Source organism: Strigops habroptila, chromosome Z, assembly GCF_004027225.2.
Source record: "Strigops habroptila isolate Jane chromosome Z, bStrHab1.2.pri, whole genome shotgun sequence".
Classification (NCBI taxonomy): domain Eukaryota; kingdom Metazoa; phylum Chordata; class Aves; order Psittaciformes; family Psittacidae; genus Strigops; species Strigops habroptila.
This window is the reverse complement of record NC_044302.2, coordinates 47,205,922-47,228,618: the sequence shown is the minus strand read 5'-3', so window position 1 is coordinate 47,228,618 and position 22,697 is coordinate 47,205,922. Positions and strand designations below refer to the sequence as shown.

Genomic DNA, 22,697 nt, shown 5'->3' with positions numbered 1-22,697 from the left:
CAAATTTCACTTCTTGTGGTCATTTCAGCTATGGTTTTAAGTGAAACAAAATCATCTCTTTAGCCACCACCTGCTGCATACAAAAGCAATCTGTCTGACAGGCAGAGCATGAAAACATTATGCAGTTGTATTCTGACTGCACAAAGACTGTCTTCATGAAAGTACCACTGGATGTCGAACGTGACTGTTCACTCCCAGCAGAGTTACCACGTTGCTGACGCATTATGATGAGATCATTGCTAATGTCAGTCTTGATACACACAAGATATGCTTTACATTCACATGCAGCCATCATTGACCATGTGCTACACAACTCTCCTTAACTGTCAACATAATTGCAGGAGGATGCCTGAAATGCACCATTTTAAGTCCGCACTTTTCTAGTACAGAGCTCTGAACTTAAGAGGATTCCTAGTCCATACCACCAGGGTTAGACAGGTTGCACTCACAGGACAATGCTCCTCCGAACATCTGTCAGCTCCCTTCTCCCTCCCTGATATGGTCTGCTTTAGACAAATGGATTCCCCAGGTCCCACAGCATTGGCAGGGAACCTTCAACACAGGGAAACGCACCAGCAGCAATTTCAAGAGTAAACACTGTCATATCAAATAGAGCTGGTGGCTGCAGACACTCCCAGACTTGGGGGAGGTCCAGATCTGCCTGCTCCAGCTGGAGCTCCCTCCCTGCTCAGCTAATGGCCCAGCAGTGACAAGCCATCCTTATCCTACAAGTAATTTGCAGGAGATGCACACAACTGAATGCTCCAGGAATGGGGAGCCAAAATGATAAGGTCTCCGAGTGGTCTGTAACCAGGAGACAACAGCTACAAATTGTCATGTCTTGTTACTCAGCTATAGGGTGGGCAGCAACCCCTCCTGTCTTGCTTCCCTCCTCTGCCAGGGACATAATGTAACCCTAAAACAGATCTTGCCCAAACCCCCATATAATTCAAGAGAAACGGGCTTATTCTAGAGCGCTACCCTTTAATATCTCAGAAGTCTCAGCGTCTCTCTAAGTAAGAATCCTTAAAAATGTTTCACCTCTTATTCTTCCTTATTACCCAACATGTTGCAAAGCACCCAGATTTGCTCATAGTCACAGACAAATTTAATACTGCATTCACTACAGTTCTCTCCCTCTTTCTGTTCTTTCTCCTTCCTGCACGTTTCCATCCTATAGGAAAACTCCTTTTACAAGTCAGGCTCAAAACAGCTGTCCCAAGAGGGAAGAGCAGAAGCCAGTGAAACTGAGCAGAAAGGAGGCAAGTGACAAAAGTGTGTGCCTTGCCTTGCTCAGATTTTGGGGGGCTGCCAGCTAAGGCAAAAGAGTCTCTGAATTCTCCCTCAGTGAGGAGTTACTGAGATGACTGAAAAGGGCAGACGAATAAAACATTGTTCAAGCTCTTGAGTCCAGAAAATGAAAAAACAGGGTTTTTTGAGCTTTCCTCTATTTACTGAGAGATGAAATGAAACTGGATACTAGCCCCAGCAGCTCATGAGTTACTTAACTTTGAGATGCTAGCTTTTCATATTAGAAAAACATTATTTTACCTGTTTGGTCCACCTTCCACAAAAGAACAGTCTTGTTAAATTCAGGGCTTCTTACAAGGCTTTATTTTGGTATTAGTACATATATAATGATGAATACAATTTCATATGGAAAAATGTATGCACATGTAAATTTTTATATGTAATTTTATGTGCAATTAGAAAAATAAATTTAATGATGTATACTGACAGAATACACCAACAACTTCATAGTTTCTCCATACTTCTGCATTTCCACAGGGTTAGGGGGTCACTTCTCAATGCATTACTGCATTTTACATGTGCACTGTACAAGTCTTCTGTCATCTCACACCTTCCCCACTATCTTGGTATCAAGGAAAGGAAGAAGCCATTACCACCAAAAATAAGTGACTGTTGAATATGTAAAAATATGCTCTTCCAGGCAACAGCCAAGCCTTAAAAGATGAGAAGCTACCCATCATACAGTAAGGACAGGGGGGAGACTAACAGAGCTTTAGATTCAACCCTGTGAGCACATCTAAGTTGAACACAGGCCCAGAGGATGCAAAGCCCAAGTCAAGAACAATAACTCACTTCATGTGAAAGCCCAGTGAAAAATTTCTTTTGACAGCTCCTGTCTCATGCTCCCAGTGAGCTTTACTGTCTTCCTGCACAGGCACACCAGCCTGACCTCTCCTGTTCACCCACAAGTTGGCCGCATACAAAATGGCCATTAATTCCAGCTGGCAGATGGGTTTGGCTGAGGCCCTTCCTTCCTCTCAGCAACAGGGAGAAAGAGCTGGGGGGATGTGTGGAGGAATGAGACACAAACAGCAGCAATCCACAAACTTCTATTGTAAGCTATCTGGTTTGCACCTCATTTATGGTCATGACAACATTTAGGTATAAATAGTTATGGCTGATTAAGATCAAGTAGCAGAAGCATATTTTCCCCACAGGCACGAACAAAACGTTAAGTAGCAGCTGACTCTTGATCGCATGAGAATTTAAGAAATAAAGCATTCCAAAAGCTGTGGGGTTTTTTGTTTGTTTGTGGTTTTTTTGGGGGGGTGTTGGGTTTTTTTCTTTTTTAGTCTCTTATTTTACAAGAATAAGCTGATTAGTAATTTTAACTTAAGCAAAATATGAAGATAAACATCTTCCACTGAAAAGGCCAATTAGGCACACTTCCTTCCATGTACAGACTGCAGGGCTTCAGCATAGTTAGAAGAACAAGACACTAACCTAGAAGTGCTTTTGAAAAGGAAACACACTGAACAAGGCGAAACCTTGCAAGGGTATCACTGAACATAGAGAGAACCTTAAGATCCACAAGACTGGCTGGTTGGCTTGTAGTTGGACAAGACATATTTGAAGGGAGAATTGGACACTGATCTGAATGTAGGACTTAAAATCTGAAAACACAGCCAGCTGTCAGTAGAAACTGCTACCAAAAAAGAAGCCAAAAACATTTTCAGCAAAGATCTGAAATATAGTCAACATCAGCTTTCTACATGAAACAGGTGTCATTCTTTAACCCAAATATGGTAGTGGCTAAACTGACCCAAAGCACTTCATTAAACTTTGCTATCTTACTGAAAGGTTCAAACTCTAACGACCAGACAAGTAAGCAGTGAAAGCAGAATGTGGGGAATTTAATCCTAAGAATTATCACTTATTATCAATTGTCTGATAGCCGGCAACAGAAGTTTGTTTGTGCAATCTAGGAAAGGTAACAAAGCCAGTGGGGTTTGCTTCTGTAGGGTTTCTTGTTTGGATTTTTTTGTTCTTTGTTAAAAGCACATCCCAGATCACTGGTTACAGTGCAGTCCTACACTAAGGTACCAAGCATTCATGCCTTTCCCAAAGCCAACATGAAGATGGATATAACTTTCCTGGGGGAACTTCTCATCTGCCCAGATATGTAGCACTTACTGTTACGGGGTAGTTTTGTCACAGAATTTAGTTTACTTGAAGAGCTAAGAAAACACGTCTATTTGAATCTGTGCATTCACTCTGAATATCCAAGTAATAGACCCATGCATTGTAATCTGACAATTAGTTAGAACAGTTTATACGTTCTCAGACCCAAAAACTGGATTAAATTTGAAATTACTGCTATTCAGTACGCTGCCATCGTCTCTTCCAAGTGCTATTTAGACAAGCCTAGGAAGTATTTAAGCTGAAGTCACTTTGTCTAAGTAAAAATTTTATCCGTTGCCATACAAAACTTCAGGTCTCCTTAGCCTAAATAGCCAGAATTAGTGTGACAGCTGCTGGGGAACCAGTTCAACCCAAGAATGGCTGGAGCTCAAACCCACCTTAAAACAGAAATTAGGTTCGAGGATTAAAAGACCCCCTTAAGATGAATGGAACAGCTTTCAGACATGATATATGAAAGCAGGTGGTTAGGATATGAACTTTTCCAGCTGATAAAACAGACAGAGGAAATGCAGGTAGTCAGCAGTCAGTATTGGAAGACTGAAGACTGGTAGTGAAAGGAATTCAAGTGGGAACTATTTCATTTGGAAGCACAGAATAAAATCGAAACATTATTTAACAGTAAGCAGAAAAATAATAAAAGGACTCAGGAAGGGGATTTAGGTGCTGTGTGGCTACAAATGTATTGAGCACAAAATACATATATTTAAGTTTCTGTAACTAGCTTTCAAGTGATTCCAGTGGTGTTTGTTTCTGTCATGCCTCTCAACAACTGTCATACACACAGTCTCTTATGCTTAATGTGAAAACCTTAGTGACAAGATTAGAAAAAGCTAAGTCAAATGACAGAGCAAGCACTGAGTGCTTTCTTAGCAGAATATCTCAAAGCAAAGTATCAACACTACTCCTTAAGTTCAACATGTTTTGTGACAAAGATATCTATCTCTAAAATCTGATTCAAGGATGGCTTTTTAGATAGAGAGCTATCTGTTCAGCTGTGAAGGGTTTATATGCTGAAGTTATTCTAAAAAACTAAGGATAACTCCAAACCAGATTTAGGCACATCTGAGTCAATTTCATCAAAATATAAAAACCAAACCAGATGGTCCGAGCGTAAAAAGCCTCAGAAGAAAGACACATCCATTTATTCCTCTGAAGATTAAAAATCAGATCTATCAAAACTACCATAAATAAAGCTGTCATGTTACAGCATCATTGAACAAAGAAAACCACCCATGTATTCCAAACAGATTGTATTCCAAATTTATTTTTAAATAAAGAAAAAACCAAGACAATGATTTTAAATAAACGTAGTATATTCTGCATATCTCTAGATCCACACAACTTTACATTAGCCATTTTTAACTTCTAGAAGTTCTGTTGCAGCATCTTCTACAACATTAGACAGTGTTCATTTCCATTCATAATCAACTGAACAATACCAAAACAAAACTATTTGCTTAAGTGAAGCTTTAGTTTTCATGACCAAAGATGGCTCTACTAATACAAAAGCACCTGTTAAACAGTTATCCCCACCAAATGTTTTTAAAATGAAGTCTGTTCAGCCTTTTTTTTTTGGTTCTGTTCATTGCCTGCATAGAAATCAGCATAAAGCTAAGTTGCAAGCTAAGCTTCACTTTAGCAGTGCAATGAATGGCATAAAACTTCATGAAACAAATGAAAAAAAAAAAAAACCAAAACAAAAAACAAACCAACAAACCAAAAAACAGAAAAAAAAACCCCAAAAAACCCCAAACATTGCCAGCAAAATTTGATTATGGAAAAAACAATATAAAACCAAAATATTTTGGGTTTTGTGGGTCACAACTAGACTAGTTTCAGTATGCAAATTTCCTCAGGAAAAGTGCTTCTTCCTGATTCATATGAAAAGAATGAAGCATGCATCAAAAGCCTTTGTTCATACAGAAGTGCCTATTAAAAGAGTTCCATGGCATCATAAGGCAAAAGAGATATTATGGTGGATGAAGCATTTTTGCCCAGAGTATGTTTTATGACACATATACACACGTTACAGTCGTGTAGCATACGACAGATAAGAGATTGGCTCAGTAAGGTAAAAATATCCATTTTTATAAATACATGTCATTATTGCTAATATGCTACACATTATCATCCAACTTTTAAAGCTGCTTTGTTGGCATTAGCCTTGTAATTAGCAGCTCACATTTATGGTGACAATATGCTTTCACATGAAGAAGAGTAAAGCAGCATAAATACAATTATGAAAACAAAAGGCTTATGCAACATCCCTCTCTAGCTTTGCTGTGGGTTTTGTTTTGTTTTATTTTGATTTTTTAAACAGTCTTCAAGGAAAACAAGTCCAGTTCACCACAAATTCGGAAGTCTTACAATGAGGTTGGAAACCAAGTTACAGAGAGCAGAGAGGGGAAAAAACACAGCATGCATTACAATCTAGTCCTTTTAGTCATACCACTGGAATACAAAAGTCCAATTTAAAGGCTAGACAAACAGTAGAAGGCAAAAAGCCAAGAGTAGACTTAGTTTGATATTTAAATTAGATTACCGTTTTAATCAGTAAAAGCAAACTCACCCGGTCTTTTTAACATATTTGCAATATCTACTTCAATTGAATACTTAATTATGACTAGTATATGTATGCATGTTCACTTTAAAAAGATGTTAAATAAGTGCATCATGAAATTACATTCTTAAGACACTGTGTAAGAAAATAGTTCATGTGTGAAATGTTTGTGAAATGTATTTCTGTTCCCTTCTACCCCATACTATGCCTCACACACACATGCACCCCCCCATCAAAGCATTCATTCACAGAGAAAAACAAACACCCCTTAAAAAAGGATGGAAATATTGAAGGGGACCAGCTTGGCTAATTACAGCACAGTGCTTAAACAAGGTTCAAGACAGAACCAGATCAGAGTTGGCCAAAAGATGCCCACAATACATGCCTGACCAGTAATTCCTTCCATTCCTTATTTTACCAAACTCAGTCCACTTTTGGTTCATTGCAACGACTAAAGTATTTTATGTATACATATAAACACAAGACTCCAGCTTTAGTTTGTTTTTGCAAAGCATTTTTACCTTGCCATTCATTTTGTTCTGCAGCAACTACAAGAGGTAGGCATAAAGCATTTAAGAGCTTCTTTCCCGAGGTCCTGTTACTAGCTCAATTTAGTGGGATAAAAAAGAAATCGGCCGTACTTCTGTGATTTTACTAGGTATAGCTTTGTACAACCCAGATGGAAAATAGCTATGTGAACCCTGGATTTGCTAGGCTAGCACACCATGGAGTAAGAAGCTGTTCATATCCAGGAGGATACTTTATTTTTTTTTAAAAAAAGAGTTTACTGCAGAGCATTCCTACAGGAAACAGATGTCAGGACCAATTCTCTCCATTTCTACTTGTACATAGGAGCAAGGTACCGTTTGGCAAAGACTACAGATGTATTTTCACAGATGCAAGTGCCATGCAAAAATAAATTAAAGAACAGATACCAAAACATACAAGTAACAAAACTACTGAAGGTAGATTTTCTTCAAAGTATTTATATAAACAATTTATAATACTTTTCTTCCCCCTTCTCTTTTTGACATTCACAGTTAGAAAGCTGTGGCTATACATCAAGGATTTCCTCTGCAGTGCCTCCACAACGTAATCTGTAGCGTCCTGTCCTCCAGCTAATAGTGGGGTCCCACAAAGCAGATAGGAAAATATAAATTGTCATGGATTCTCTGATGAACCAAGCTACTGCATAATCAAGTTTTGAGAAACACAGTGCACCACCCTAGAAATATAAAAAACAAGTATTTAAACATACTGATTATTCAAAAGGAGTTTTAAAGTAGTTTAAAACGTTAGTGTTACTGGTAAATGTATTCTAAAGCTTATTATACAGATTTACATATCAATAACATTTTTTATAAGTCAAGAACATTTTCCTATTCGTGATTTGGTTGTCCATATTAAACATGAGGACCAGAATGATCCAGAAGGTTTAAAGAGACTTGTATGTAGAGCAAAAGGCAAAGAAAAGTGTGACAATTTCACTTCATTTTGAGGCTTTGTAAACCTGTGTTCAAGCACACACTAGGGGTTTGCCACAGTCCCCAGAAGCATCTAGACAGAACACTCCTGCACATTCCCAGACAACTGAAATTCAAATAAGTTAGCCTTTGGCCTATTGCATAGGAAAAGTGGGATGAAAAAACCCACAAACTTACAGCCTCTCTATGTTTTGTGTTCCTTTTTTTGAGCTACATGCAGAGCTGGAAGAAAGAAAGGTTTCAGAAGAGGGAGAGTAAGCACAAAACTCTTTTAAATGCTGTGAATGCTGAGAAGAATAATCAGAAAGGTGACTGTTAAACTGACCTTTTAGAGTCCTACAGAACCAACACAAGGCCTAACTTTTTTTTTTTTCCTTATTTCCAGTATGCATTAAGACTATAAGACTACAAAAAAGAATATTTTTCACTATGATAAGGACTATTTAAGTTTGAATACACAATTAGGGATCAGATTTAGATGGAATATGGTCACAGCAGAAAGCAGTCTAAATAGTTCCAACAACATTAGAAGAACAGATGCTGTTCTGATTTGTGACATCTTTTGATATTAAAAGGTTTTTTTAGGCCTCACTTCTAGATTCTAGAACTCTTACTTCTAGTGATGGGAAGATTTTATTTTTAGATGTAGGCTACAGCTGGCCTGTAATTCCACTACAAATAGAGTGAAAAATGTACTTAAAAGTACATATACACCTCAATAAATGCAAGACAAAGTGCAACTTAGATAAAAGAAAAAACCAAAACAAAACAAAACACAGAATTCCACAAAGCTGCTGTTCTTGTGCTGTTAAAAAAAAAAGCTTAAAATTTCTGGATATGCCTAGGTAAAGCAGACTGGAAATGTGAAGATGAAGGGGACATATATGCAAGCTTTCAGAGCACAGGCAGAGGCAGATGCATGTAAGAAAACAAAATTACAACCAAGCACACCTACTTCTACTCATGCTACTATAACTGAAGCTGGAAGACTGAGAAGTAACTGGATTTGACCTTGATGTCAAGAGAATTATTTTGTTGCTTTAATTAGGCTTAGCTTTTTGTCGAAGTAGATGGCACTAGAAACTGTAACAACCTCCAAAGAAAATGAAGGTACATACCTGAACACCTTTTAGTTGAATGTAGTCAACTATAAACCATGCCAAGCAGTGACACATGAAAAACACCATTATATCCCATCTAAACACATGATGAGCTGCCCATCCAATAACTAGACTGGCAACAAAGCACTCTGAGATTGGCTCACAGATTATTGTGGCAGGCAACATATTAATGCGCAGTTTGGCCCACCTAGAAAAGACAAACAAATCAGTTCTGACTATGCATTATTCTTTATGTCTTCCTCCCCCACCTCATCAGATGATAAGCCAGCACAGTGTTTTCTGACAGTGTTACTCATTTAGTTTACACCTCCAAAAAGCAGAAACCTGCAAAATTTCTCCCTTTCAAAGATACTGCAGATAGCATTTAAAAGGTATTAAGGGGGTTGGGGTTTTTTTTTGAGGGGTAGGGGCAGTTTAAGGAGTTTTTAATACTTAGTCACACTTGTGTGGAAAGTCAGTGCTTCTCTCCCAACATTAACAAGAAGCATGCATCAAGCTATGTGTTGGAACTTCAGCATTTCGTACATAAAATCAAATTAGGTTGGAAAATGTATTCCTTCTCATTATCAGTTATCCAAATGAGAAGCAGGTGATGGGGTAGGAGAGGAAGTAAAGAGTAAAATTTTACCTGATCATTCTGGACTGAAACTGAGAAATAGAATATGAACCAGAGTTTTGCATTGCAACTTGTGTGGCCATTGCAAATTTCCAGCCCCTGAAAAATGTATTTATTATTATAAAAAACATGAAGAGATAAAAAAACAATTAGATAACACACACACACACACAAGAATTTTATTAGTATTGAAAACTTCCTTTGGAGTACGTGCCATATTATTACAGTGGGTATAAGCAAAAAAATTAAGTGCATAACATCAAGTCTTTTTAGTGGAAAAGAGCAAATATCATTTGAGTAATACTTACAGTTTTTTAGAAACTTTTTCCTAAAGGAATTGCCAATTATATGGCTTAATTATTTCTAAAAGACTAAAGACTATAGGATAAAGCACATCACAAGCACGTTTGCTGTACACGTCAGGCTGATGTGAACACCTACACTTCTAGTATGTACCATGTGTTTAAAAAAAAAACCAAAAACAAAACCCAAACAAATAAACCCACAAGGCTTGAACTGCAGTTAAAGTAATAAGCTTACTTCGGAGTCATCTTACCTGTCAGCTATAGCTTTGGCCATAAAGTAATCTTCAGCAATATATTGTGCAAAAGCTATGAGTCCTCCAGCTTGGTCCAAGACATCCTTCCTCATCAAGCATGACATTCCTGTTACACACTTAAAGCCAGTTAAGTTGGCTGAAATATATGATCTTGGATGTGAAGTTCCAAAATAAACCTGCCAAAACCAGATATGGCTTTTAAAACTCTGTATGTATTTATGCAAGTACTACTCACTGACAACTTTTTCTCCAAAAATGTTTGGAGGGGAAAAAAAGTGCTAGATGTGGCCAATTAGGACAGCATATTTGGAAAGATCTTTACCAGGAATCTAAGAAATCTACTCTATCACCATATCAGAAAAATCTAGTAGCATGTTTTAAGTCTGCACATTAAACTACCATATTACATTTGGTATTTAATTTTTAATTTACTGAGGTTGTTCTCTGGGAATACATATATTAACAATCCATTAAGTAACTGACTAATCATTAGGATTAATATATTATTTGGCAATAGCTGGCAGGCATGCTGTCTCCTTCCTCTTGCAAAGATTAACTGTATCGCTACTAACATGTTCTTAGAAACTCACCATATGATTGTACAGAAGCAGAGGGAATTTGTTTACATGATGTACTTGCAAACAAATATCAAAGAAAAAGCTCAGATTATAAGGCTCATTTTTTGTTGTTATTTTTTTTAACAAGATTCAGTAACTTAAAATAAATTCTATTAATAATAATTCATTAACTTAAACTAGGAGCATCCCATAGAGAGACAGTGCGAACGCGTACTAGCGCCTTCACTACTATTCTTCCTATAGTAAGACCGGTGTGAAGGCCACCTCCTACAGTAACTCATTCAAGAAAAGGCATTCTCATCATGCAGTATACTGGATCTGGAGGCAGAAAGCTCTTCCAGGAATATAGAAACAGAAGTTGTAATTTTATCATGTAGTAGTACAAAAAGCTTTGTGCTATAGCTCCTTGCTCTTCTCTTGCAAGAGGAAATTCAGACCTTGCATCACAAAAATCACTTGAGCTGCCCTCTCATGCAATGAAGGAGTACTGAATTTCACTACACTTTCATGCCTCACATTTCTGCCTTTGACACACATTAGTTAGCCTTGGGGCTAAAACGCGTTATACATGCCAGCTTAGAATGAAAGATAGTTATTAAATTACATGCCTTGAGACGCAAGAAACAAACAACAAAACTCAGCCTTTCTATTCTACAAGAGAATTTACTGAGAAAGAACAGAGGGGAGAATAGAACAGAATTAATTATATGAAGATAGTGGATAGAAACCAACTGTTCACTTTCCCTTCCAAAACAATGCAGGACATGAAATAACATTATAGAAGAACAAGGGTCAGACTGAACAAGGTGGTGGTTCCTGTAACAGATAGCAGATCTACGGAACTTCCTGGTAAAGACTGCTATAGGTGTTCACAATCTATGTGGACTCAAAGAAAGAATGGGAAAGTTCACATAAGAAATCTGTTCTTAGTAAAATACTAATATATTGAGGATTAGCAAATACGGAAGTCTACTTCCTGCTCAGGAAGTCTCTCAGCTGAAAACTGCAGAAAGTTGAGACAGTATTACAGGAAAACAGGATGTAAGTCGTGCTTGTGTTCTACTCCCCTTAAAGGCTCTGCTTAACCACTGCTGGAAATAAGATCCTGTGTGAGCTGGACGTTGCTCTGACTTGTCATGGCCATTTCTGTGCTCCTTTTCAGACACCAAAATAGAATTAAATCATAGAATCATAGAATGGTTTGGGTTGGAAAGGACCTTAAGATCACCTTGTTCCAACCCCCTGCCAAGGCCCTTTCTGACTAAGCCCTAGGAAGAATTCCCTAGTTTTAATACATGTTTAAATAAAATCATCCTGTAAGGTTTATTGTCTGTATTATAAACTTAAATACTGAAACAATGTTCAGAGCAGCACAGTAAAATTTTGGAGCATTTAAAAGTTCTCCTGGATAGTTTGAAGTGTGACTGTGGGTGAAAATAAACATTTCTTCACTCAAAATGCGTAAAAGGCACTATAGAACTTTTAGTCATTATAAAAAAGAAAAAACCAAACCAACACAGCACTTACCTGTTCAAGGGTAGCAGCAAAACCCTGTCTGTCTGCAACATAGGGAAGCCCATGGACCAAGCCTACTTTTTCAGTCATTTGATTGGCCATATCTGTCAGCGTGTCTGGCGTTACTAAGTGACAAACGAAAAGCAGACAGTTCATTGACCCATTCTGTCTTTATTTTTTCCAGATTTTTAATTTTCATTTCTACTTATATTCTCAGTCAAAATTACCTCCAACAACTGCTTGCCTACAGGGAAAAACAGCAATACAACAGTCAGCACATTACAATACACACCTACCTCTGATTCCACTATCACAAATCCATACGAGATCATATTTGGCAACTTCATAGCCAGGCATTAAGTTGTTAATCTTGGGATTGATGCCAACCTTTTTGCCACCTAAAAAATACAAACATCATACACAAATAAAATATGGGTGTTTTTTAGAATTCAGAATCAATACCCAAAATATTTAAATGCAATAATTGAAGAACAGTAAGTAAACCCTTAAAGTACATTTTTATGAAAAGGATTTAAATTTTAAGTATTCCTTCACTTCTACACTTCAGATCTTCCTACAATTATGCAGAGATTTAAAAAGGAATATTCAATTCAATATTAAAAAAAAAATTCAAATGCTTTCTCAAAATGGCAGGGTAACAAGGTTGATGTAATTAAAAGGGCAGTAGAATTATAAAGTTTATTACTACATTCTGTAAAGTAAATATTCTCTACCTCTTATTTCTTAAGACTATTGATTATGACCATTATACTCTACAGTAACTTTAGCAGAAAAATGAAAAAGGAGCAGAATAAAGTGAGACACAATCCTTTGCTTCCAACTGTCAGACACAGTCCATTTTGTTTAATGTCAGAGAAAAGACTGACCCTACTACTCAGGTCTAACATCCCTTGCCTCCTCTAATTTAAATATAAAGTGAAGAAAGAGCCCTACATCCTAAGCTGATCAAAAAGGACTGTTTGCAAGGCCTCAAGCTCAAACTCAGCCTCAACTCCAAGCCACTTTCTGTACATTTATTTCAGTGCAAAGACAGGATTTAAACTGCTGTTTCAGACTTAGAAGGAAAAAGTTGCAGGGGTTGCACAAGTCATTCTTCCCAGAGCTTTTGGCCTGATATCACAAATTGTGACTACAAATTTACTTCTTCGCTCTAAAAGGATGATTAAACTACAAAACCAACATGCGCTGACCCAAATGACTATTTATTTTAGAATACTGCATATGGAGTTGAAGACCTAAAAACATTTTATGAGTAACAGTCACGCCTTTGAGTTGCTCTGCTTACCTATGAACAGTCTAGCATCAACATTTGGGTATTTGCCAAGGAGCTTTTTGCACACATCAATAGCTGGATCATCATGATCTTGTACACAGAGTAGTACTTCATACTAGTAAAAACAAAAATGTATACACACATATTTACGCACATATATTTGATATCAATATGGTCTAGGGAATAAAGTTGAATAGTGTACCAAACTGAAAAAATACAGAGCACTGTTACAGAATTAAAACTATAACCAAAGAGGTTGTTTTACGGCTAAATGAGACTTTTGTACTATTTAGCCAAGTACCAGTATAAAAAGAACGAAGCCTGTATCCCAATAAATCTTGTACTGAGGAACATCAGTTTTCCTCTTATTGGAAGGGTTTCTATCAGGCATGAAGCAAGACATCTTAGTATACAAGATAAATTTTTTATTTCCACTTCAATTTTTGTTCACATATGAACCTTTAATCAATCATATTCAATGAAATTACAGCATACAAAATATTAAACATAGGATGTTATGATACACTTAACGTCATAACTCTCTGAACTACACCTTCCTTTCCTTTACTTTGTAGATGCATATGCAGAACAGAGTTGGAAGACAACCCATGAAGAACAGTATGAGTACACTTGATTGTATAATAAAGCTAAGCTCAGGAACATGGATATGTTATGTATATCTATTTTCCTCATTAATGGAATAATGGCTAAAAAAAGTCAACAAGAGGTAAGGGATAACTAGCTGTTTCAGCAATCAATCTACATGCTTGTTACACATGAGCTACAGACAGCGGGTAAGAAAATACCATTTTAAGGATCACTCATCATTTTGACACAGCTTTGCAAGCTTTGATGGAGATACTTCTGTTTATGCACTAATAGCAAATTCCTTGAATACTCCTAACTTGATACAACCTTCCTCTCTCCCTGTTCAAATTACTGAACTATTACAAGTTCTTAGAGCTCCAATCCAAAGAGTAAAATTCAGAAAATGCAAATTTCTGATCAAGATACTTAGGAGCTATTTTTACAATCCACGATTTAAAAATTCAATCAAATCACAACCAATCTTTTTTGGACCTCATTTGATAAAGCTGGTGTAAATAAGAGTCCCAAATAGTGATCAAAACAGTTCTTATTCTCTGTTATCTATGACCTCAATTTCATTTTCAGTAAAATGCTTAGGCAAAAAGTAATCTGAACTTCAAAAGCTGCCTGTGGGCCCAATGATGACAATTTCTGATATTCTTGTTCAGTAAGAAGCATTTCATATAACAGAAGACATTAACTTAAATAAATACATTCTTGCAAGAAAAAAATTGCATTGTTAAACACAAAAAAAATCCCCAACCACTACCTGCATTCAGAATATTGTAGAAACTTAAAATCATTAACAACTGCATGGGAGTTGCTAAGACTTGGTCTAGCACTACAAATGATCAGACACACACATCTCTACCTCTCATAATGCAAACTGAAAGCCAATTTGCCTACAGAGCAAGCAGTATTTGATTCCTATCATTTTACCAGCATGGAAAATTGCATTTAAAAGGTAAAGACCTGTCTCCTTAAGCAGACAGGTTCTTCTAACCACAACAGAACAATCCTGACAGCATAAACACCACAGAAATTACCAGCTGAAGAAATTAGTTCTTTATTGCTTATCCTATTAATTATGTAAAAACTATTTTTGCTAGTATGTTAATAATCCAGTCCACAGTTGCAATGACACTTCTGTATATGTATTCCCCAAGAAATTTACCAGAATAAAACAACTTTGACATTCCAATATCTGAAAACAGAATATTTCACAGCAAATGGCCTTCGTATGCAGTAGCAAACTAAAGAAGTACAAAATATATGACTAAAGCAGAAGAAATACAAAGATGCTTATCTACATAAACAGGTTCATGTGGACATAACACAACAGAAAAATTTCTGCAAAAATTACAATATGCACAGTAAGTAAAAACTGTTCACTGATAAAAATATTACAGGTAAATCCTGCAGATTAGAAGCTGTGTAACTGGCTTCTACGGAAGACAAGATTATTTCATACATGGGGTATTACAGCAGAGAATCCGTATCACTGCAGGTTGAACTCAGCTTCCCTGGAACAAATTTAAGACTATTCTTTCTGAATAATTTTCCTCCAAACAGCTGAACTTTGAATACCAGGTAATACTGTTGTTCTAATTTTTGTGGTGTAATGTCAGTTTCTCAGATTAAGTAATTTTGCAGTTATTGTTCAGAAGTGCTTTCAAACAGTTTGGGGATGTTACTTGTATAACTTGTGCCCCAGCATTCACACCTCCATTTTCAATCTCTCTGAGAAAAATAGGATTGTCTTTATTGTGACCTGAAATTCAGACTTGTGAGTAAGGAGCAATATCTTACAATTGTCACCCATACAGATACGTTATCAGGAGTAAGGGTTAAGACTATTTCTCATAAAGCAAGATCCAACACAGCTGTTCTTCTGAATTCTCAAATTGTATTGGTAGTCAAACGTTTCAGCTGCATAACATCTTGAGACTCATTATAGCCATAAAATAGCTTAAGATACTGTTGCAGCTTCTTTGCATTGTTTGCAATGTTCGCATACACAGCATGCCTCAAGCATGCTTTAAAACTTACCTTGGCCACACTTAATCTTTATTTAAATTTTGTTGAGTTGAAAAGATTCAAATGATCATGCCTGAACCTTATCAAAATGCTCTAAACTTCATTACAGAAAAAAATATACAACTTTAGTAAGTTGCAAATGGTGGAGTTTGTTTGTTTTACCCTTCCTACTTCAGAGCAAGTTTAAAGCTCTCAGTCAGAACACACAAAGGAAACTTGCTGTACAGCTTACACATATCTTTGGCTTTCTACAACTGACACAGTTTTGAGAAGAATTAAGTTTTTATTAAATTACAAGTTTTAGAATTCAGGAGATATGCACTAAGAAATGTAGTCCTTTTTCCATTCACAGGAGCGTACACCAATTCATGAACAATGCAGCAAGCATTTGCAGATTTATCCTTTAAGTTGTAAGATCATTAGAGCAAGGACAGCACCTGACACACTTACTTATATTACTTATCACTTATATTACAAACTCAGTGTACAACAACAAATGTAAGCTTTTATTAACTATTTGTTTCCCAACACCAGTGAGTGTCTTGGAGACTACCCTACCCACCAGCAACTGGTGAGGTACACCACCTCATCACTGACCAATTCTTTGTTAGATCAGCCATCAGTGAGAACTACTAGAAAGTTTCAGGCTATCAGTTAAGTGTTCTCTTTAGAGGCTCTGTTACAGAGAAGTAGTTGGGAAGGGCGTCTGGCCTCTCAAATGATCTTTTATAACTGAAGGGTTTCATACTGCTATAAACACCACAATATAGAAATAATGATCAAACAAATCTTGGTAAAATGCAGAGTATGTTTTGTCCCTCAGCCTTGGCCATACTCCTTTATCAACAGCTCTTTAAAATGTAGTAAGTTTTGTTTGCAACATGTAAAATGTGTAATTATGCATTTGTTGTGGAAGGAAGAACCACCCAAGACATAATCAAGTTACACAGTTCTAGCCCAAGCTCCTGATATGACTTTTGGAGGCATGGGAGGAAAAAAACAAAAGACACTAAGTTGTATACATACTTTTGGATAATCCAGTTCAAAGAAGGTTTCTAAATTGTTGATCAGGTTAGGATCCACACCTTTTAATGGCTTTAGAAGTGAAACACCAGGAAGCTTGCTATATGGCTGTTTGTCTGTGGCTTTCTTATTGAGATGAAGGCGTCTGTAAGGAGAAATAACATACCACTATGTAAAGAAAATACGCTAGAGAATTCTATTCAAAAATACAGTCAGAACTAAGATAGCTTGTGAGTTAAAATTGCCGCAAAAATATTTCTGGTTGTAAAAACAACACCTATTTTTATATCTGACAGTTGCCTAAAAAAGCCTTAGCATTTTATGTAGGTTAAACTCAATCTTATTCAACTTTTCAGAAAGACGATTCAGATTAATGCATTTTGCACTACGCGTTTTGAGCAATAAGAGTACAGCTTTTTCAAACTGCACAGGAGACAAGGTTTTTCTGCCTTACTCCACAGCATTAAAACTCATATGAACAATCAGAAAAAGTAATTCACTTTTAACAAGGCAAAAAAACCCTACAAAAATCAGGTGCTTTTTCCTGGATTAAATTATGCAAAACTAAGAGCAAGCTGAAAGCACAGGGGAAAGAGTTGATCCTTCCGATCAATTTGTTAACCAACACCTCCAAGGAAAGGATAGGGATCAATCAACCGTAGGATAAAAAAAAATCCTAGGAAGTAGGTATCAGGCTGGGTCAGAAACACAGACATACAGAGAACAATTCCAAACAGTGTCTAGTATTTCAGCAATGAATACACAGAAATTGATGATCATGTCACAACTCATCAACACGAATGTTTAATCCTACACCCCTGTGTGAACTAATGCAAAATTAAATTCTGAAGGCTTGACGGGCCGGTATACAACTATATGTATATTTACTTGATGTAAATTTGATTAAGTAATCGGAGAGGAAGTATTTGCTGAAACTTAAAATTTGCAAATCAATGTGTATACTTCATACTGTAGTTTTCTTACATGCCTAGTAGTCAGACTGAAAGAATATTTTACTGCAGTATGTATCTAATGGAATCAATTCTTAACTTAAAAACTTTCACACTTTGCAATTTATAAGATGCTGCCTCAAAAAAAAAAAAAAAAAAAGGCGGGGAGTAAGGAATAGGGTTGTTTCACGGAGTGCTTCATCCTGGTTAAATGGAGAAAAAAAAAAAAGTCAAGTTCCTAGGAAGCATGATCCAGAAGAATGTGCCTGACCCAGAGAAATTACTGAACTATGAAGGAGCTCCACCAAGAGAAGATTGCAGTAGTTCTCTACAATTTTCTCCTGAAAAGTGTCATCATGTTTGCTAGCTCATCACTCCCACTCCCTTACATGCTCTTTTTAGGCAGGTTTGCAGCTGGATACCATGGGCATAATGCTGTTAAAAGAAATAAACAATATGCTCACTAAAAAGACAGAAGAACAAAGCAGAAGATGCCCTTGTACTGTTATTGAGTCCAAGCCCAGGCACTGCAAGGGTAAACTGAAAGTCTTGCTGAGCAATTAACAGCCAAGGGACAGTCAGACAAAAGAAAGAAAAGCAATAGTTCATGTAGGTACCACAGACAAAGATTTCCTTATCAATTTTCAAACATTACAGCAAACAAGGACTTTCGCACCAATAAGAAAGGAGAGAGCCTCAAGAATGCAACTTTGACCAGGAGGAACAAAAGGCAGATAATGCACAGGGAGAGGCGGAAAACCAGAAGTACTTCATTTAAAGCAGTCAGTAGCAATGCACATAGCTTTGTACAGAGGCAAAAGCCTTCATGAACAGGAAGTAAGAGAAGAAAGTGGCAGAATAAATGGAAAGAGGTAAGGAGAGAAAGGGTGAAGACAGACTTGAGGTAGGACTGTGATAAAGAATAAGCACCAAGTGATAAAACTGCAGAATCTTTCAAGATCTTTCAATCTTTCATTATAAAACATGCTGACACATGCGATTATGCAGGTGACTGAATTAAGATAAGGAAAAGCCTACACATGGTGCAAGAAAGAGAAACCTTATAAAGCATGGCTATGAGGCCTGCAGTATTATTTATGACCTATTCAGCTGTAAAACACCCTATACTGAAGGTTGTGACAGAGCATGGCACAGTATGGCAAGACTGTTTCTTATATGCTATCTCAAATAAAACTCCAGTTCTTGTTCTTTTCATAATGCTCCACAAATGTGGCAGCCTGCCATCTTGAAAGCAATGTGGTATTGTGACACTAAGGTAAAGCAATTTCCACACCAGTATTTGCAATGCTCTGTTTGATTCTATGGAGCAAGAATCTATGGTTCAACTATCCTATAATGTAACGTATTCTCATAGAAGAGGCATCTGAAAAAATTTGCTCAAACTTAAGAAACTTAACTTATCCTTAACATGATAATAATTACCCTGCAGAAGTAACCGTAATCTAGATTCCCATCCTCCCCACACACACACACACCCCTGCAGAAGAAAAAATGTATTTCCAAATACAAAACCCAGCCTCCTGAGTTACCGCTGCCCAGAATACTACATGATGAATTCTTCCTAACCTGTATCAAATCAAGCAACAAAACTTTTTTTAAGGCCAAGACTACACTTCCTCTCCCCACCTCATTAAGGGCAGGAGAATGCTCTGGCAAAACCAAAAAGCTTGCTACAGTAGACAGACTATCTCAGCTGAGGAAGACATGGACGTGCTGGAACATGTCCAGAGAAGGGCAGGAAAACTGGTGAAGGGCCTGCAGCACGAGTCATATGAGGAACAGCTGAGGGAACTGGTGGTTTTCAGTCTGGAGAAAACAAGGCTCAGGGGGAACCTTATCGCTCTCTACGACTACCTGAAAAGAGGTTGTAGTGAGGTGGGGGTTGGTCTTTTCTCTCAGGTAACAAGTGATAGAACAAGAGGGAATGGCCTCAAGCTGCACCAGGGAAGGTTTAGACTGGATATTAGGAAAAAAGTTCTTCACAGAGACAGCGATCAGGCATTGGAACAGGCTGCCCAGGGAAGCAGATGAGTCACGACCCCTGGACGTATTTAAAACACGTGGAGATGTGGCACTTATGGACATGGTTTAATGGTGGACTTGGCAGTGCTAAGTTAAGAGTTGGACTCAATTTCAAGGGTCTTTTCCAACCTAAACAAGTCTATGATTTTATGATAGATGGAATAGGATTTTATTTATCAAAGTCATGAATTCAAGACAGCATTTGGCTTTGCAGCTACAGTACAAGTCCACCCCATCAAGTAGCAAAACAAGACACTTGTGCATGAAGGCAGAGAGAAGCACAAGAGGACTCTGCAATGACACAACTAAGCCTGAGTAACACACTATTATCAAGTTCTTATTCCTCATGCTGTTCTACCCAGATTTAAGCACACAGGCATTTTTAGGGATCCCTAGACTTCAGATAGATTTGAAAACTGCAAAACTGATCACATAGAAATCACTATCACCTGTAGCCACAGGCCTCCTAGCAAACAGACAGAACTATTCTTAAAGCCAGAACTAAACACTTTGATCTTGTTTTCAACCTTTTATCCCTCCTACAGTGGAGGAGGACCAGTGTCAGCACAAAGAAAGCATCAGGGGCACACCACCTTCCTCTAGAAACATACACAAGGATTAGGGTCAAGCCCATGACAACTCTTCCACAACCAACTCTGCATGACAGTTTTCTTTGACAGTATTCAATCCCTTACAGCTTGCTCCCTACCCTTATTTGCCTGCAAGAAACAGCTAACTAGAATTAATTACTATTAGAAAACACTGTCAACATTCGCAAGTGACTCTTGAAGTAATACTTAAGGCATGCCACCGTTCAGCCTCTTGGACGAAAGGAAGACATCACCCCACAGAAATGTGCTGCTCTCAGTTCAGGACACCTTTGTTTGGCTGCTGGCCCAGAACAACCCATCCCATCACCCAACCAGAGTGTCTTCAGGCAGGCAGCTTTGGCCATTCTTCACTCTTATCATTTGTGTACATCCATTTTAACGGCCATATGGACAAACAGCAAGTCAATCCACCCACCCACCAACCTAACAACTGTGTCAGATCCAACAACAGGGAAGAGCAGAAACGCACAGCTGGGGGCAAGTGGACAGGACATAAGAGGAAACCCTAATGTAACTTGTAGTATGACAGCAACTGTAATTAAAAAACAATTAACATGTCACTTGGCCTTGATAAAAGGATCAGGGGAAGTAGCCAAGTCTGAAAGAAGGAAATGGTAGGTAAGATTCAGGTGCCCACTTTGTAATACAGACTTCTTATGGCTGTCTGCCCACAGAGAAACAGTCATAGGTTTGTGCATGCCTACAAAAAAATTAAAACAAAAATGTTTTTCTACTATGTAATCCTACTATCTGGATACTAGAAGCTTACACTGAAAAGCATGCTGCAATTGGTTAGTGCTTCATCACATGCCAGCGGAGGGTAGAAGGCAGACTAAACATCTCCTTGACTTTCAATGTGTATTTTTTTCTGTACTACACATACCTGACAGTCAAAAAAAAAAACAATAAACCCACCAAAAAAACCCCCACCACACAAAAAAACCACCACAAAACAACTCAGAATGTAACGCATTGAAATCACAACAGGTAGTTGAGAGGAAAGGGATGATTTAAATAACCAACCTTAAAAAGAAAAAAAAAAATCCTTCAAAATAGTAAAAGTCAAATCTTTTCTACAAAAAAATTTTAAAAAGAGTTAAATTAAGGGTCTTGAGATGGAATTGAGTAAGAAAGAACCTCGATTATGGTCATCGTTATTTTTCAAAAGATGAATCTTCTCAAAAAACAAATATCAATTTGCTCTTCCAGTTTTGGGAAGTAGTAGGTCAATCAGTGGCTAGTAATAAAGACAAACAAAATCATACAATGTAGAACACAGAAATCCTATCTAGTGCTAGTTAACATTTTTAATTCAAATCTTCAAGACAGCAGAAATTATTTAAGGAGCATCTTTCAAATATTGTCACAAAAGTCACATCCAGTAGATGCAACCTATAATTTGATACAGCCCTTTCCTAAAAGGGTTTGTGTGTTAAACTTCTTTCAAACATGTTTTGGAGTTTTAAGTAGAAAAAAACCCCGTATCTTTCAGGAAGAAAAAGAAAAACACTACAGAATTCGACTTAAAACCAGCAAACACTCCCCTTTTTTAATCTAGGAAATTCCTCTCCTATTCCCCTTCCCTGCCCCACACCTGCATGACAAAAGAGAAACAAAGAGGGTCTCATACAATAGATTGTAGTTAAAACCAAAATAATGGGAATTCTCTTACTGTCCAAATCCTAGACAGTTTACAATTTAGCAAGCTTAAATGAAATGTGCGTAACAAAAACACTGCAAGTTACCCACAACACAGCCATTACTGGATTGTACTAAGCATTAAATAAACACACAGTTTTTCCTTGTAGTCTATCTGCAAGCTGCTATCAAAATAGCGATTTGTTGCCCATTTCTGCTTTCCCACACCCTCAGCCCACTGGTGGCTATAAAGTAGTCAGCGCCACAAGATAAATTGGCTCAGCCTGCTGATAAAACACAGAACTATCCCACAGAAAAAGCTAGCTTGCTGATCTGAGTCACCACGTAGCCACATGCTCGCTAAAGGCAGATTAGAACAGCAGAAATGTTTAGAAAGGTGTAGCAGTAGGAGAGGATTTGGATTATCCCTTTGACTATCAAAACAAGAGCCACTGAGGCATAGAAAGAGAAAGGCTTTTTGGTACAGACTCCTTGCAAAAAACATTACGCAGCTTCAGAGAACTGTGTCCAACACGATTTGAGCTTTATTTATGAAAGCATCTCCAGGGTAGCAGTAACTCTGGACCAGATAAACCAACCACAGAAGATGGCTTTTTAGTACAATAT

General features: G+C 37.4%; 1 protein-coding gene across 1 annotated transcript in view; it reads right to left on the bottom strand.

The window, feature by feature from the left end:
- Positions 1-4,748: 4,748 nt before the first annotated feature.
- The window catches only part of UGCG (UDP-glucose ceramide glucosyltransferase), a 30,340-nt gene continuing 12,391 nt past the window's right edge, over positions 4,749-22,697 (bottom strand). Inside the window, exons 2-9 of the mRNA XM_030469985.1 lie at positions 16,832-16,973; positions 13,193-13,295; positions 12,183-12,284; positions 11,899-12,011; positions 9,791-9,969; positions 9,247-9,333; positions 8,616-8,805; positions 4,749-7,238 (exon numbers count right to left, since the gene is read on the bottom strand). Coding sequence (XP_030325845.1) covers positions 7,068-7,238; positions 8,616-8,805; positions 9,247-9,333; positions 9,791-9,969; positions 11,899-12,011; positions 12,183-12,284; positions 13,193-13,295; positions 16,832-16,973 — 1,087 coding nt within the window. The 3' untranslated portion in view covers positions 4,749-7,067. The remainder of the gene's footprint in view (positions 7,239-8,615; positions 8,806-9,246; positions 9,334-9,790; positions 9,970-11,898; positions 12,012-12,182; positions 12,285-13,192; positions 13,296-16,831; positions 16,974-22,697) is intronic.